Consider the following 16,048-nt stretch of genomic DNA (forward strand, 5'->3'; position numbering starts at 1 on the left):
AGGTATATTTATTAAGTATTGAAATGTTAATGGATGCTTCAGTTGATTAATGTTTTGTTTCTACAAAAGCAATAATTTTTTTTGTTTTTTACATTTTCAAATGTCTGTAAATCCATCAGCACTCTTATTTGTTTTATCTTAATGTTGTCACTCTAAATAACAACCCAGGCTATTCTGGGACAAACTATAATAAGACTATGTCCTCCCTTATTCTCAAAAAATGTGTATTTTTAATTAAATTTGTTGGGGTGACATTGATTAATAAAATTATATAGGTTTTGAGTGTACAATTCTTTAATACATCATCTGTATTTTGCATTATATATTCACCACTCAAAATAAAATCTCCTTCCATCACCATATATTTGACCCCCTTTACCATCTTCTACCTCCTCCCCTTCCCCTTTACCCTCTGGCAACCACGAAACTGTTGTCTGTGTCTATGAGTTTTTGCTTGTTTGTTTGTCTTATTTATTTGTTGTAAAAGCAATAGTTTTTATCCTTTGGTTCAACTGCCACTGATTTTCTTCATCCCTGAGGCTTGTAAAATCTCTTTAAATGGGCTATTGCCCTGCTTTGAATCCATATATAAAAAGCACATAGGTATATTCGCTAAGATTCAGTTGGCTGGGCAATGAATGTTCAGTATATAATTGTCAGAAGAATAACCATGATGGCTGGGAAAAGATTCTTTTCTAAAGTGTATATATAGAACATAATTATCTCGGTTACTATTTATTAAGTGCTTGCTCTATGCCAGGCATTGAGCTAAGAGCTTTAGATGTATGTGGTCTTTTTTTTAGAAAAAAATACTATGAAGTATATGGACCATAATCTCCTTTCTAAAGATGGAGAAGCTGAGGCTCTATGAGATAAGTAATTTGATTTTGGTGGGGGTTTAGGGGTGGGGACATGGAGTTGCCCCTATTGCACTAGTGTTTTGGGAAGTTATTCTCCCTTAGAGTGCCTCCAGTTCCTTCCCCCTTACCCATAGTGTAGCCAGAGTTTGGGAGGAGGGCAGGGACACGGCTATTAATAAAAATAATAGCGTATATGTATGTATGTATATTTGTGTGTGTATATGTAATATATAATAATATATTTAATATATTATATATAATATATATATATGGTTGACTAGCAAATCTATAATCCACATGACATATATTTAGAATTTCTTTTTTTCATGATAAAAACTCCACAATTAAGGATATTTACTCTGTGTCAGTGCTGTTACTTTCTTTCTTTTCTTTGTTTTTTTTTTTAAATGTACATTAGGTCTTTAAAATGCTCAAAATAACCATATGAAATATTTTTTTACTATGATCATTTTCAAGATAAGATGGTTAGGCTGAAACACAGAAATGTAAAGTAATCTTTCCAAAGTTACACAGCTTATATGTAGAAGACCTGGGATTCAAATCTCAAATCTCATAGCAGGACCCGTGACCTTAATCACTATTCTATATCCCTTCTTTCTAGGCATAATAATACAGAAATACTGGTGCTATATTCAGCCATTGAGTGTAACTAATAGCACAGGCCAGGGATGTCTAAGCCACAGCTGGAGGAAGTTGTGACTTTTTCCTCTGTGTTAAGCAGTTTGTATGAAAATGAAACCCACAACCTTGACATGCTTAAGAGCAGGCACTAAGCAACTGAACTAACCAGGCAGCACAAGAAGGTCAGGCTAGTCGATAAGTTGCTGTGACAGCAACCTTGACTACCCAACTGAACTTTTCATAGAGCCCTAAGCCGGAGACCTAGTTCTGTGATGACTAATGAAAATTAACATTCTTTTTAAATAAGAGCTGTCTTGAATGTGAGCTATGAGTTAACTCATTCCATTGTGGTTTTGGAGGATTGGCCCAGTTGGCTTCTGGGCTTGATCCTGTGCCTGTGAGCCCCAAGTCAGTTTCATGAGACATCTAGCTTCTGATGAGAGGTGCGAAAGGAGGGAGAGGAAGTTTCTAAGCAACATGGGGGCCTGGAGACAATGCCAAAGCACAATCTGTACTCAAGTGTATTATGCTCAACAGTGACTGCTCTTCATGAAATTGTGGGATGGCATTATAATAGATAAAATTATTGAGAAAGATAATAAATCTATAAAGGACCTCCAGAAAGTCTGTTTTCCTGTGATCCTACATAATGTTCTTAAAGTCTGGAGGAATACCAGGAATGTAATATAGATTCTTAGAGTGTGAGTTCATGTTTTTAGCAAAAATATATCTTTGCTAACAAATTCTTTATAAATTGGAAAGCTGTTTTATTTCTCGGTGTTCTTTTGAAGTCACCACACATAGAATAAATAAGCTGTGTGAGAAGTAAGGTTCTAAGAAAAGACATCAAATAATGCCAGGAGAGTCACATTTCTACAACATGATGGCTTCTAATCCACGGGATGCATGTTCAGGTTTTTCCTATTTGATCCTTTGGATGTTCCATGCAAATGAACCCTTGGCCTAGATTTTTTTGTTTGTTTTTCACAAACATTTGGTCCTTTTAGTTCCTCCAGTAGGGGTAGGGATACTTCTCTGCCCTTGGTTAAATTTGTTGTATCAGGGAACTGATATCCTAGCTTAGCTGTCCTAAGTGATGTCTGTACTTTTATCAAGATTAGAGAGACACTCATTATTTTGTGAATGGAGTGACATTTGTCCCTATCTTTTTAAAGCTGCCTTTTATAATAGTGCTAGGTGACAAAGAATAAGAATTAGATTGTACATAAGAGTGAGAGTCCATTTAAGACCTATCAAGAGAGAACTTTGATGTTAAAGAGATTCAAACTCAATCTTGGATTTTGGGAGTCTAGATTCTTGAGACATCCAAAAGAATAGAGGGAAAAATCACAACCCGTAGAATAAACCATAATAATCGAAAAACGACAGGCTGCCTTGTTTTGCAAAGAAATGTTATTGGGACCTTGATTAGTTTTTAAAATTTTGTCATCAAGTAAGGTTTGATTCCCAGAATATAGGATGATATTATATCAAAAAATTGATTGGGATTGCCGGTCAAGATGGAGTGCGTACACACCGTGCTTGCCTCCTCTTATGACCACATCAAAATTTCAACTAAACTACAGAAGAACCATTATTGAGAATCACTTGAAGTCTAGATGAACAGAAATCCTGTAACTAAGGACATACAGAAGAAAACACCCGGAGACTGGTAGGAGGGGTGGAAATGGGTAATGGGCTGGTCCTACACCCATGTGTGGCAGTTAAAAATTGGGAGTGATATCTTGGCTGTAGAGGTCACCCTGGAAAGCAAGGGGGTCCCAACCCCACACCAGGCTCCCCAGGATTCTGGTGTTGGGAAGACAAGACCCCATAACATCTGGCTGTGAAAATGAGCAGAGATTGTGGCTGACTGAGACAGAGGGTGGCTGGAGTCCCAGGTGTTCCCCTTAAAGGGCCCATGCATGGACTTACTCGCTGATGGACTTACTGGCTCTGAGATCCAGCATGAGGGCAGCAGCTCAAAGGCACCAGGGACATACAGGGAGGAACTGAATTGTCTGACTTCAGCGTGAGAGCTGAAGGGGCACCTTTCTCCCAGACAGAAGTGCTGGCAGAAGCCATTATTTCTTTGTTTACCCTCCCCCCTCCCAGCATGCAGACCCAGGCAGCTGCCATATTTGAGTCTCCATCAACCTAGCTAACACTGTTTTGCTCTGCCCTGGTGATTCCCTGAGACCCTCCACCCAACTTGGGAACCCACCCAAGCCTCTTCCACTGGTTTTTGCGTACAAATGGCCTGTCATGGATCATGCTTTAGGACTTTTCTAAAATCTCTCAATGGTTCACAAAATCCAAACAAGCAGCATCTAGCCTTATCATGCCCTGTGTCTCTTGCTGAGCAGCCCCAAGCCCAGAACTGGCAGAAACCAGCCTTGATTCACAGCATAGCCTCTCCAAGGCAACTCCAAGCCCAGTGTGGGTGTATGATACCTGTGGATCACCTTGAGGCTCATGCCAAGTGGCCCTGGGTGGTGACAGGCTATGACTGAACTTGGCCAGAGGTGGAGCCCCACACAGGAGGTCCTGGGGCTGGCATTCCCAGTGGCTGGGTTCAGATCCAGTGGGAGCACCAATTAGCTGCTTCTGTGGGCAACACACCCAAAGGGAGACTAGGTAGACATCAGAACCCTGCTAAAGTTAATCCTGCTCCATATGGTCAGCCCCTGCACAGAAGCTCCTCCACTATCGTCAGAGCCAGTTCTTAGAACAAATAAGCTAGAGGGTCAGTCTCTCCCTTTGACATGCAAACAGCAACCAAGGCTCAACTACAACAGGAGGGCACACACAACTCACCCAAGGGACACACCTGGAACACCCAGCTCTGATGACCAGGGAGACTGTACCAATGGGCCTCACAGGACACCTACTACTTAAGGCCACTTACTAGGACTGGGAGACATAGCAGCCCTACTCAATACATAGAAACAAACACAGGAAGGCAATCAAAATGGGGAGACAATGAAACATGTCCCAAATGAAAGAACAGAACAAAGCTCCAGAAAAACTAAACAAATGGAGACAAGCAATCTACCAGATGCAGAGTTCAAAACACTGGTTATAAGGATGCTCAATGAACTTAGGGGAAGAGTAGATGAACTCAGTGAAAACTTTAACAAAGAGATTGGAAACATAAAAATAGAGATAGAAAACATAAAAAAGAACCTGTCAGAAATAAAGAATACATTAGAGGGAATCAACAATAGAATAGATGAAGCGGAGGATTGAATCAGCGATTTAGAAAATAAGATAGCAGAAAACATCCAATGAGAACAATGAAAAGAAAAAGGAATCCCAAAAAATGAAGATAGTTTAAGGGGCCTCTGAGACAACATCAAGCATACCGACATTCACATCATAAGGGTACCAGAAGGAGAAGAGAGAAAGCAAGGAACTGAAAATCTATTTGAAGAAATAATGAAGGAAGACTTCCTGGTGAAGGAAATAAACATACAAGCCCAGGAAGCACAGAGAGTCCCAAACAAGATAAACCCAAAGAGGCCCACACCAAGAAATATCGTAATTAAAATGTCAAAGATTAAACACAAAGTGAAAGAGAATCTTAAAAGCAGCAAGAGATAAATAGTCAGTTACCTATAACAGAGCTCTCACAAGACTGTCAGGACTGTCAGCTGATTTCTCAACAGAAAATTGGCAAGAAATATTCAAAATGATGAAAAGCAAGGACCTACCACCAAGACTACTCTACCCAGCAAGGCTGTCATTTAGAATCGAAGGACAGATAAAGAGCTTCCCAGACAAGAGAAACTAGGAGTTCACCAACACCAAAGCAGTATTACAGGAAAAGTTTGTGGGACATCTTTAAGAAGAAAAAAAGATAAAAAATATTAATTAAAAAATGGCAATACCTATATATGTATCAATAATTACTTTAAATGTAAATGGATTAAATGCTCCAATCAAAAGACATAGAGTAGCTGAGTAGATTAGAGAACAAGACCCTTACACATGCTGCCTACAAGAGACTCAGTTCAGATCGACAGACACACACAGACTGAAAGTAAAGTGATGGAAAAGGAAAATGTAAATGAAAAAATAATAAAATAAAAAGCCTGGGTACAATACTCATACTATCATACCAGACAAAATAGACTTTAAAATAAAGACTATAACAAAGAGACAAAGAGGACCCAGTAACCCTACTTCTGGGTATTTATCAGAAGAAACCCAAAACACTACTTTGAAGGGATATGTGCATCCATATGTTCATTGCAGCATTATTTACAATAACCAATATATGGAGTCAACCTGATTGTCCATTAATGGATGAACAGATAAAGAAGAGGTGGTACATGTGTACAGTGGAACATTATTCAGCCATTAAAAAAGAATGAAATCTTGCCATCTGCAACAACATGGATGGACCTAGAGGATATTGTGTTATGTGGAGTAAGTCAGACAGAGAAAGCAAATGCCATGTGATTTCACTTATATATGGAATCTAAAGAACAAAGTAAACAAACAGAAACAAACTCATAGATACAGAGAACATTTGGATGGTTTTGATGGGAGGGTCGTTGGTGGCTTTCATGAGAAAGGAGAAGATATTAAGAAGTACAAATTGGTAGTCACAAAATAGTCATGGGGATGTAAAGTATAGCTAAGGAATATAGTCAATAGGAATATTGTAATAACTATTTATGGTCTCAGGTGGGTACTAGATTTATTGGGGTGATCATTTCATAAGTTATATAAATGTCTAATCACTATGTTGTACACCTGAAACTAATATTGCATATCAAATGTAATTGAAAAATAAAACAATTATTAAAAAAGATAAATCGATTAATATGAACCCTAAATACTTTAACAGTGGTTAAAAGCAATTATCATTATATATGACATAATATTTTAAAGGAGAAGTATTATTTGCATTTGCACAACAAAATAACATATCCAAAATTTAAAATAAAAATCACGCTATACCACACATAAAAATGCTTACCTGAAATTTTAAATGAAGAAGAGTCTACATGCAAAGACCCAGTTTCACCATTTAGCTTCTGTTGTAAAATGTTTTTGATCATTTCCTGAAATTTTGCTGCTTTATTTTTAAAACAGGATATAAACTTTAGCACAGCATGTATTACCACTTTCCCTTTGGCTTTGCTGCAGAACAGAAACACACAAATAAATTATGTTTTTATTACTGAGCCTCTCTCATTCTTAGTGGGGTTATTCTATACTTTGTTAAGCAGAGCTCCTGGCAGCTATGCCAGGTCCTCCCAAGGACATGGAAATGGCACTTTATGGAAATGGTGAACAGTAAAGAGAGTGTGATTTAGACTCAGGAGAACTGAGTTTGTGTTCTAGATTCACCATTTGCCAACTCTGACTAGAACAAGCTCTTGGTAATCTCTTTAATTAAATTTCTTCATCTCTATAATGGGGATGTTAATATTATTTACTGGGTTATTGTATACATATAAGATAATGTATATGGAGGCATTTTGAAAATTAAGATTTTCAACTTAGAGTTCTGTGCAAAAATTAGTTATTAATATAAAGTCATCTATATATTATAAATCCACTATGGACTCTGTATAAAAGGCCAATAGCAAATAACAAAATGAAATGTAACAGGTAAGAGAATAATTTTATTTATTTATTTATTTATTTATTTATTTATTTATTTATTTATTTATTTATTTATTTTAGTGGAGACAGAATTTGTAAGATTGGGCAAGTTCTCACTCACCTATTGGAAATATAACTGAGCAAACACATTAGACTAAATTTATTAAATTTGTAATTCTGACTTGAAGATGCAAATATATAAACCAGGAATTTTAAAAGGGCTAACTACCACTGACTCGATGGAATATCTATTCCGCTCTATTCTCTGTTTCTGTGCCTCCTCACTTCTTCCTAGGTATTTCTCTGTATTTGTGCATTTGAAAATCCACAACAGCCCCAGAGTTTTATGTGACTCAAGACAGATCCTGAAAACATCCACTTCCAAACCTTCAGAATGCTCATGAGCAAAACAAGAAACCATCGCCAAGATCCAAGATTTTCTGAATGATTATAGTCTTATTATTTCAATATTTTTCCAGGATAATTCTGAATAGGTAAATTAGCTAATTTGTATATCACTTCTTATTACTTTATGTTTTAGGGTACGAGTATATGTACACGAGATGCTCTTTCTCTGAGTGCTATACATGTATTATTTTTATTTCCTTTGTACAGTATTCAGCATTGAGCAATTACATGCTAATCTATTAAGTATTCTCACCTCTTCTGCTTTTATGCAGATGCAATGCTAATCTTTTCTTCTCTGATCTGTATGGACAAACCCTTTCTCTCTTATGCAATAGACAAGGACATATCATATTACTCTATTTTAAAGATTCTGTTAAACTGTGGATGTCACTCTGAACTTTTCTCCTGGGTCAAATAACAATCTAAAACTAAACTAAATATAGACATATGGATTCTTAATCTGACGTCATTAGGATAATATGATCCTTTTTTCTACTGAAAACAAAGTTATTTTAATTTTACCTTTTCTTGACTCATAAAATGCTCTTCAATTTTCAATGACAAATGCCTGTAATTCTTTAGTTTTATATGACAAGTACCTGTAATTCTTTGGCAGTTTTCCTTTACATTCCTGACCTTTTAATTCATGAGTTCATTCATTTAACAAATGTGTATCATATAGCCCAGGCAATATGCCAGACAGAGTTTTAGGTACCAGAACTGTATGAATTATCATCATATAAAACCACAAGGTCCCTGCTATCAAGCTAATAGGCGAGACAGGTAAATAAGAAAACTATAATCTCACTTACATGTGGGATCTAAAGAACGGAATAAACGAACAAACAAAACAGAAATAGACTCAGAGATATAGGGAAAAGAAAAAACTGAGGGTTCCTAGATGGGAGAGGGTGGTGATGGGGGAGAAGGTAAAGGGATTAGAAAGTACAAATTAGTAATCACAATGTAGCCACAGGGATATGAAATACAGTTTTGGGAATATAATCAATAATGTAAAGATTTTGTAGGGTGTCAGATGGGCACTTGTCTTATTAGGAAAACCACTCATGGACTGTGTAGATGTCTGAGCACTGGGCTGTACACCTGAAGCTGAAGCTGAATAATATTGAATGTCAACTATAATTATCTCTCTCTCTCTCTCTCTCTCTCTCTATATATATATATATATATATATATATATATATATATATATATTTACGGGATGTGGTACAGCATAGGGTATAGAGTCAATGGAATTGTAACAGCTATATATGATATCAGAGGGGTAATGGATTGGGGAAGGGGGATTATCACTTTGTGAGGGGTGTAAATGTCTAACTATTACATTGCTTTGTACACCTGAAACTAATAAAATAAAATAGTTAAATAAAAAAAAGAAACCAAAGAAATAAAATAATCTTCAAGGTAATTTATATGAAGACAATAGAGCAATGACTTGAAGGGTAGAGGTGAGAACAATATAGAAAGTCTCAGCAAAGGCCTCTTTCGAGTAAGACCCTAATGATAAGGAAAAGGAGTCATGGTAAGATCTGAAGAAGGCATGTTCCAGAAACAAGGAACATCAAGTGCAAAGGCCTTGGCCGAGATAGTCTTAATGTTCCCCTCAGTTTTCTAATATTAAATGTTTGGCAAGCTTCTTCCTGACTCTAGGCCCCTGATATCCCTTTACTTAGCTCATTTACTTTAGAAAAACTAATAATTGTCAATTCTTACTCTGCCCCTTTGAATTATATATAAATCTTTTAAAAGCCTCTTGCAGTTTAACAACCCCTGAAGTATCTTTTTCAGGGACCTGAAAGCCATCTCTTTGAAATGTAACCATCAAAGGAGGTAGCCCCTCTATCTCTCAGTTTCTGTGGGAGGGTGGAAGCCTAACTTGGGTAGGGTCTTTACCCCAAGTTGTAAAACTACCTCTGTCATGGAGAAAAGAGTTTAATCTTTGGGCAAAGCCAATTAGCAAACACAGATGGCTTAAGATCTCCCTCTCACCCCAGCCTTTAAAAACACTACCTACGGCCCTATTGTTTCAGGGGATTTATGACAGTTCTGGCCTCTGTACCCTAGTTGCCTTGAATAAAATATTCCTTATCTGTTTAACTTTGTTTGATGCAATTTGTACTTGGACAGCCCTGTGGTGGGAAAAATTTTGCATGTTTATTGGAAAAATATAGCAGGTCAATGTGGATATAAAGTTCTGAGTGAGGATGAGGGTATGAGATGACGTCAGAGACAGGTAGGGCCTGGGCCAGACAAGATGGGGACATATGAGTTTGACATTTGTGGGAAACTATTTGGAAAAGGGATTGTAGGAACCACAGTAGGACCTTCACAGCGCAAGAGTAAAAGCTGAAGATTAGATCAATTGATGCAATAATATAGATATGACTACTTGGGTTCAAAGTACAACTTTATTACTTATTAAATGTGTGGCCTTGGCAAGTCACTTAACCTACTTTTGCTTAAGTTTCTTCATCTGTGACATGGAAAACTAATATATGCACACCATACAGGGTTCTTATTAGGTTAAATGGGTTAATAGTATACTTGTGTGTGTGTGTGTGTGTGTGTGTGTGTGTGTGTGTGTGTACGTAGCATATATAAAGTTCTCTGGGGATACTGTTTAAGAGCATGGATTATTTAAAAATAAACCATAAAAGTTAAATATCACAAGTTCTAGTTTTAGGGAGAGGTCGAGTTCAAAGCATTTTAATATTTCTATTAGTGATTGTAGTTATTATTTTCCTTGTCTATTGCAAGGAAAATAATTTGGATATTTGGATAAACATTGTCACTGCTAGAAACTAGCTGTAGATTTGGATTTTTAGAGGGGTCGGGAAGGTAAGATAAAAGACAGAAGCTGGTTGGGTGTAAATACTTATGCATATATTGTGTGAGTGTTAGGGATTGCTGTAAAACACGCGGTCTCAGTTTCAGCGTGTTGTTACCATGTGGGAATGTGGGCTCCATGTTGTCAGATCTTTTAATTTTCCACCACATTGTGAGAGTTCTATTTTTTAATGTGAAATTTCCCAATTTATACATTTAATCCACAACTCTAAGCTAGAATCAGCCCATTGGCTACTCGTTTGCCATTTCCGGATCAGACATTCTGTACATGGTTCTCTTATCTTACCCATTGTTTCTTTCTATTAAAATCATCTCCTGATTTTAGATTTGTGTTTTGACTTTGTGCCTTCAAATAAAAAAGAAACACATTTGATCTTTATCTGAAACTCAGAATCAGCTGGAATTCTTTCTTCTGGTTTAATAATTTTTCATGAGACCTTGAATACCATTTTCTACTTTTGAAAATACTAGTGGTTTTGAATCCCCCAAATTTAATTTTATTTCAAACTTTCAATTGTATACCAAGCAAAGATATTCTGCTGAGTATGAGATATGAAAGCTAAAGACAAAAACTTTTTCTCTGTGTCTCTCAGGCTATTTTACATACCTTACTTGGACAATATGAGATCTGACATACTGTTTTCTCAGTTTGGATCCATGAAATGTTTCATTTATCTGTTAAAAAGTAAAATGAATAATTACTTTTTTAATTTTTAAGTTTTCAATGTGGAGAATTTCAAACATATGCAAGAACAGATAGACTAGTGTAACAAAACCCATGTAACCATCATTCAGCTGTACTAGTTATCAATAAACGGCCAAACTGGTTTCACGTTACTACTACCTACATCCCAGGAATTAAATACTTCTTTAATATCATCAAATACATAATATTAAAATTTCCTCGGATCATGACTCATTTGGGGGAAAAAATGCAATGTATGGTAAATATGTGTCTTTTTGAAAATTGTCTTTTATGATCTCAATTCAGTCACAAGTGTCCTTAAATCAATAAATTATGTGTCAGGGTGAGGGAAAAATATTTATTTCCTAATAGTAGAATAATAGGTCATAATATTCATTTTGACGAGGTGAATTCAAAGGATCACCTAATAGATTTATCTTCCATGCTCAAACATTGATGCCATAAAACTTGACAGAAATGTCCTCAAAAGGGGAGGAGATCTTTTTTCTCTTTTGTACTATGGCAGTACCTTTTCATGTCTGCACTGCAAACTGTTTCCGCTGCTCTTTCAGTTATATGCTACTTAAAGGTTCAAAGTGGGATGCATAGAAATCTCTGAGAAATTTTACATAAGAATCATTTTCTCAGCTGCTTCTGATCTCTACCTAATGGATGATTTCCCACAATAGGATGTTCACAGAGCACCAGACCAAGTTGCCCTGCCCCTTGCTTTTATTTTGGCAGACAGACCTTCAAAACCAGTGACTCATTATTGGAATTGCAAAGATTTAATTTATATTTTTCCTCTTGTTCCAAAGCAATTGGAATGTGTTCATGTATTCAATAAACATCTATTGAAAAAAAACTGTTAACTAATTGAATAGATCCATACTTTTTTGGAGATTCAAAAGAGGAAACATAATAAGTACATCAAGGAATAAATATATAAATATGATAATCTCAGATGGTGTTTGGTGATATGAAAAATGTAAAATAGTGTGATGGACTCATTCAGGGGATAGTATTTGAATAAATAAGACCTCTGGGAAGACATGACATTTGAGTGAGACTTGAAAGATGAGAAATTGACAATCAAGAGGAGAAGAGTATTGTAGGTAGAGGGAACAGCAAGTCCTAGGCAAGAATGAGACTGGTGCAAGTATATTTGAGGGATAGAAGCAAAGTTATTATGACTCACTTAAAGTGAGTAAGGGAGAGAGTGTATAAGTTGAGTTTGCCCAGGTAGGTAGGGATGAGATTACAGAGAGCTTTGCTGGCCGTGGGAGGGCGTTTGGATGTTATTCCTAAATATAGTGAATTGAGGAATCCTGACAACATAGTAATGAAACTATATCATATTTCTCTTCTATTACAAATTCCAATATATCTGCCTCTCCTGGGGCTAAGTTATTTTGGGTGTAGTGGGAGTCCTGGATGAAGGGACGTGATGAAGAATTTTCCAGGGGTCAGCAAAGAACCTAGAGAACAACCTGAGAGTCTTGTGCAAGGATGGAATCACAACAGAACCTGGGAAGAGCTTGGCCAACAGAAGTTTTTGGATGTCCAGGGGTAAAGTTGACACTGGACAATGTGAGTGGGTTTCCATGACCCCACAGCCACCAAGAAGGAACTGCAAGGGGGCAGGGCTGAAGATTCCTTGCTCCTGAGGCTAAGCTGGTATGGACAGAAAATGGAGAGATGGAAGACTTCCTACTGGAGCCTTGGTATAGTGAGGCAGAATGTCTGCTGCTCAACCTTCAGCCTACAGGATTTAAGAACGGTTCACCTTCTAGCTTGTAAGACAGTCTCCAGTAACAAAACAGTAGTCCCAATCAGCCAATAGGGGAAAATGATAATGCAATTAAAGGAGCTCAGCAGCCAGAGAAAGGAGATGAAACAGATCAGGTGCTCATCAAAAACTTCTGAAGGAAACAGATAGTAACCTAAATGCAATGGCAAAAGGCACACATATGGACAAAAAAAGCATAGTAAAAAAATAAAAAAAATAAAAAAGACTGTGGTACTAAAAAACATACTTTTCATGTTAAAAAATTTTATAGTCAATTAAAAAAAAAATGACTATCACTCTTGAGATCCAAATTTGTGTCCTGGAAGGCCAAACAGAATAAATACCACAAAATAAAATTGTGTGGTAAAATTTAAAAAGAAGAAAATAATGAATGAAAAGAAACAAAATAGACCATGATTCCAGGAGAAGTGCCTATAAATAATAGAAGTTTGAAAAGACAGAAAAAAGATATGAATGAAATATAATAATTATAATAAATCATGAGAGAAAATGGCTCTGAATTAAAAAATCAAAACCTGCTGATTCAAAGGGGTAGACTGTGTTCCTGGTATGTCTGATATATCCAGGGAATATACTTGAATTTTAGATACAAAGAAAAATTTCTACAAACTTCTATAAAGAATATATATATGGATAGAAAAAAATAGAATGATATTTGGAGTGGGATAAAGTGTTGAAATAATATCCTCATACTCTGAGCGAATAAATTTACAATTCAAGAATCCTATTCATAGTCAAGCTATAATCTTAAATCAGGAGAAAAGATATTTATGGATATACAAGAATTTAGTAATATATCATTCACATATCACAACTGAGAAAAATGTTTGACTAAAGATTCTAGTAGAGCAAGATTTAAATCAGAATTCAGATCTCAAAAGCGGGAAGATTAAAAAGAGAGAGAAAAAATGGTGAGCAATAAAACCTGGTGTGTGTGTGTGTGTAATACAATGAATGCATAATTTCAATGTTTGAAGTAGGAGCAACATACTTTAAGAAACATCCTAATAATAGTTTAGAACTTGGCAAAACCTAGTTTTTAGAAAGAGGAAAGAAGGGCAGAGGAGGAAGGGGAAACAAAAGTGTTAAAAAGCCTTATCAGGAGTGGGGAATGGAAAAGGGAGGAGAGGAACGCAGTGAAAGTATATTAAAGGACTCCTTTTCTTGGATTGGACCTTAGGTAAGGAAAATAATATTTTGATGGGGCTAATAATTTTTTTAAATTAAAGTTTATCGGGGTGACAATGGTTAGTAAAGTTACGTAGGTTTCAGGTGTACAATTCTGTAATACATCATCTATTTATCACATAGTGTTTTCACCACCCAGAGTCAGTTCTCTTTCCATCACCATGTATTTGATCCCCTTTACCCTTATCTATCACTCCCTTCCCATCTTACCCTCTGGTAACCACTAAACTATTGTCTGTGTCTATGAGTTTTCGTTTCTTCGTTTGTCCTGTTCTTCTGTTGTTTTCAGTTTTTTTAATAATAGTGGAAAGACATTTATGCAATTTTGAGTTCCAGGAAGGATAAGTTAATTATTAACTAAGTATATTGAAATTTTCAAGAAGAAAAAATTGAAAAAAAGTTTAAATCAGCAATAATAAAAAAAGGAAGCAAAAAAATTATATTATTTACTTAAAGCAGACTGAGAAAATAAAGTCAAGTATTTAACCTGCTAAAATTAATGAGAATAGATAAAATTTTGTCATTAAAGAATGTATCAAATTGCATAAAAAACCAAAACCTAGTTATCTATTATTTAAAAGAATCACACTTGTAAATAAAGGGATGAAAGACTGTTGAAAATGAAGCTATGGAAGGAAGTACTATACAATTAGTACTATACCAATATAGAATCCAAAAATAGATCCTAGAATATATGGGGATTTAGGATATAACAAGGATGACATTTTAAATCATTGACATAGGTTTCATTATTTAATACATAATGCTAAATCATCTGCCTAGCTATACTAAATTTTGGACCCTTCCTTTTACTAAAATTATTTTCATGTGGATAAAGATTTAAAAGTAGGAAAAAAACACTCACTAGGAAACTGAATACACTTCTTTTATGGGCTGTGGAAATCCTTTAAATCAAGACAGAAAATTCAGAAAATTAAAAATAAAGTAGACATAAGTAGTCGGATGGCAAAATGTACATATGGGAAGATATTTTCATGAAAATAGTAGAGAAAGTTTAACCGGCTATTTACAGATAATTTTACAAGTTGACAAGGATAAGACAAACAACCCAATAGAAAAATTGGACAAAGGATGTGAATGGGAAAATTACATGTGAGCAAGCCTAAACCGCCACCATGTAGAGAAAGATTCTCAACCTCACCTCAAGATAAAGGAGAAGGGAGAAAGCAAGCAGAAAAGAAAAAGTTTGTACTTAAAAAGTACTTTTTATTTGTTTTGATATCACTTCACTAGGTGATAAAGAGATGGAAACAGCAAGCATGTCTTTTTCAACAATGTTTTACAGAGGAAGGGAGCAGGGAAATGATGCTGGAGGAGAACACAGAATTGAGCAATGTTTTTAGGGGTTGATAGTGTGTGAGCTAGCTAATGATATCTGTGAAGAAAAGACCATAGAATACTGTAGTACATTCTAGGAGAGCAATAGTATTATAATATTTTGTTTCCTGTGGAAAAGAAGTCTGCTTATATGCTCAGAATAATTCAAATATTGTCAACTCTCTTAGGTTGCAGAAATATTTCTGATGATTCATAAATGTAGCGTTTTCCCTATAAGCTGTTCATCATTTTTCTTCTCTCTCCTTTTTAACCCACTTCCCCCTAGCTTTTGTATTCTTTTTCTTTTTTCCAAATATGATTTGAATATGCTCAGCACTGACTGGTCTCTGTCCTTGAGGAGATATTTGGACAATAGGTATAGGGAGCATACCTGTAGCTACAAAGAAAAGACACAGTAAATGACAAAATTAGTACCGTAGATTATGGTTTCTGTAGGTATTCAGAGACAGGAAACATCATTTTGGGTTGGAGTGGTTAGATAATAGCATCCTAGAACTGATAGTAATAAATCCAAAGATTCATGGAATTTTAAATCTATAAACAACCTTAAAAACAATCTTATCCAGCCTTATTCTTCAAATACATAAACAGAACCGTGTACAGGCTAAC

At 35.8% G+C, this 16,048-nt stretch overlaps 1 protein-coding gene across 1 annotated transcript in view; it reads right to left on the minus strand.

The window, feature by feature from the left end:
* Window positions 1-16,048, minus strand: part of LOC117022644 (transmembrane protease serine 11C-like) — a 63,302-nt gene that overhangs the window by 23,601 nt on the left and 23,653 nt on the right. The window contains exons 4-5 of the mRNA XM_033106788.1: window positions 11,005-11,072; window positions 6,490-6,653 (exon numbers count right to left, since the gene is read on the minus strand). Coding sequence (XP_032962679.1) covers window positions 6,490-6,653; window positions 11,005-11,072 — 232 coding nt within the window. The remainder of the gene's footprint in view (window positions 1-6,489; window positions 6,654-11,004; window positions 11,073-16,048) is intronic.

This window comes from Rhinolophus ferrumequinum, chromosome 5, assembly GCF_004115265.2.
Source record: "Rhinolophus ferrumequinum isolate MPI-CBG mRhiFer1 chromosome 5, mRhiFer1_v1.p, whole genome shotgun sequence".
NCBI lineage: Eukaryota > Metazoa > Chordata > Mammalia > Chiroptera > Rhinolophidae > Rhinolophus > Rhinolophus ferrumequinum.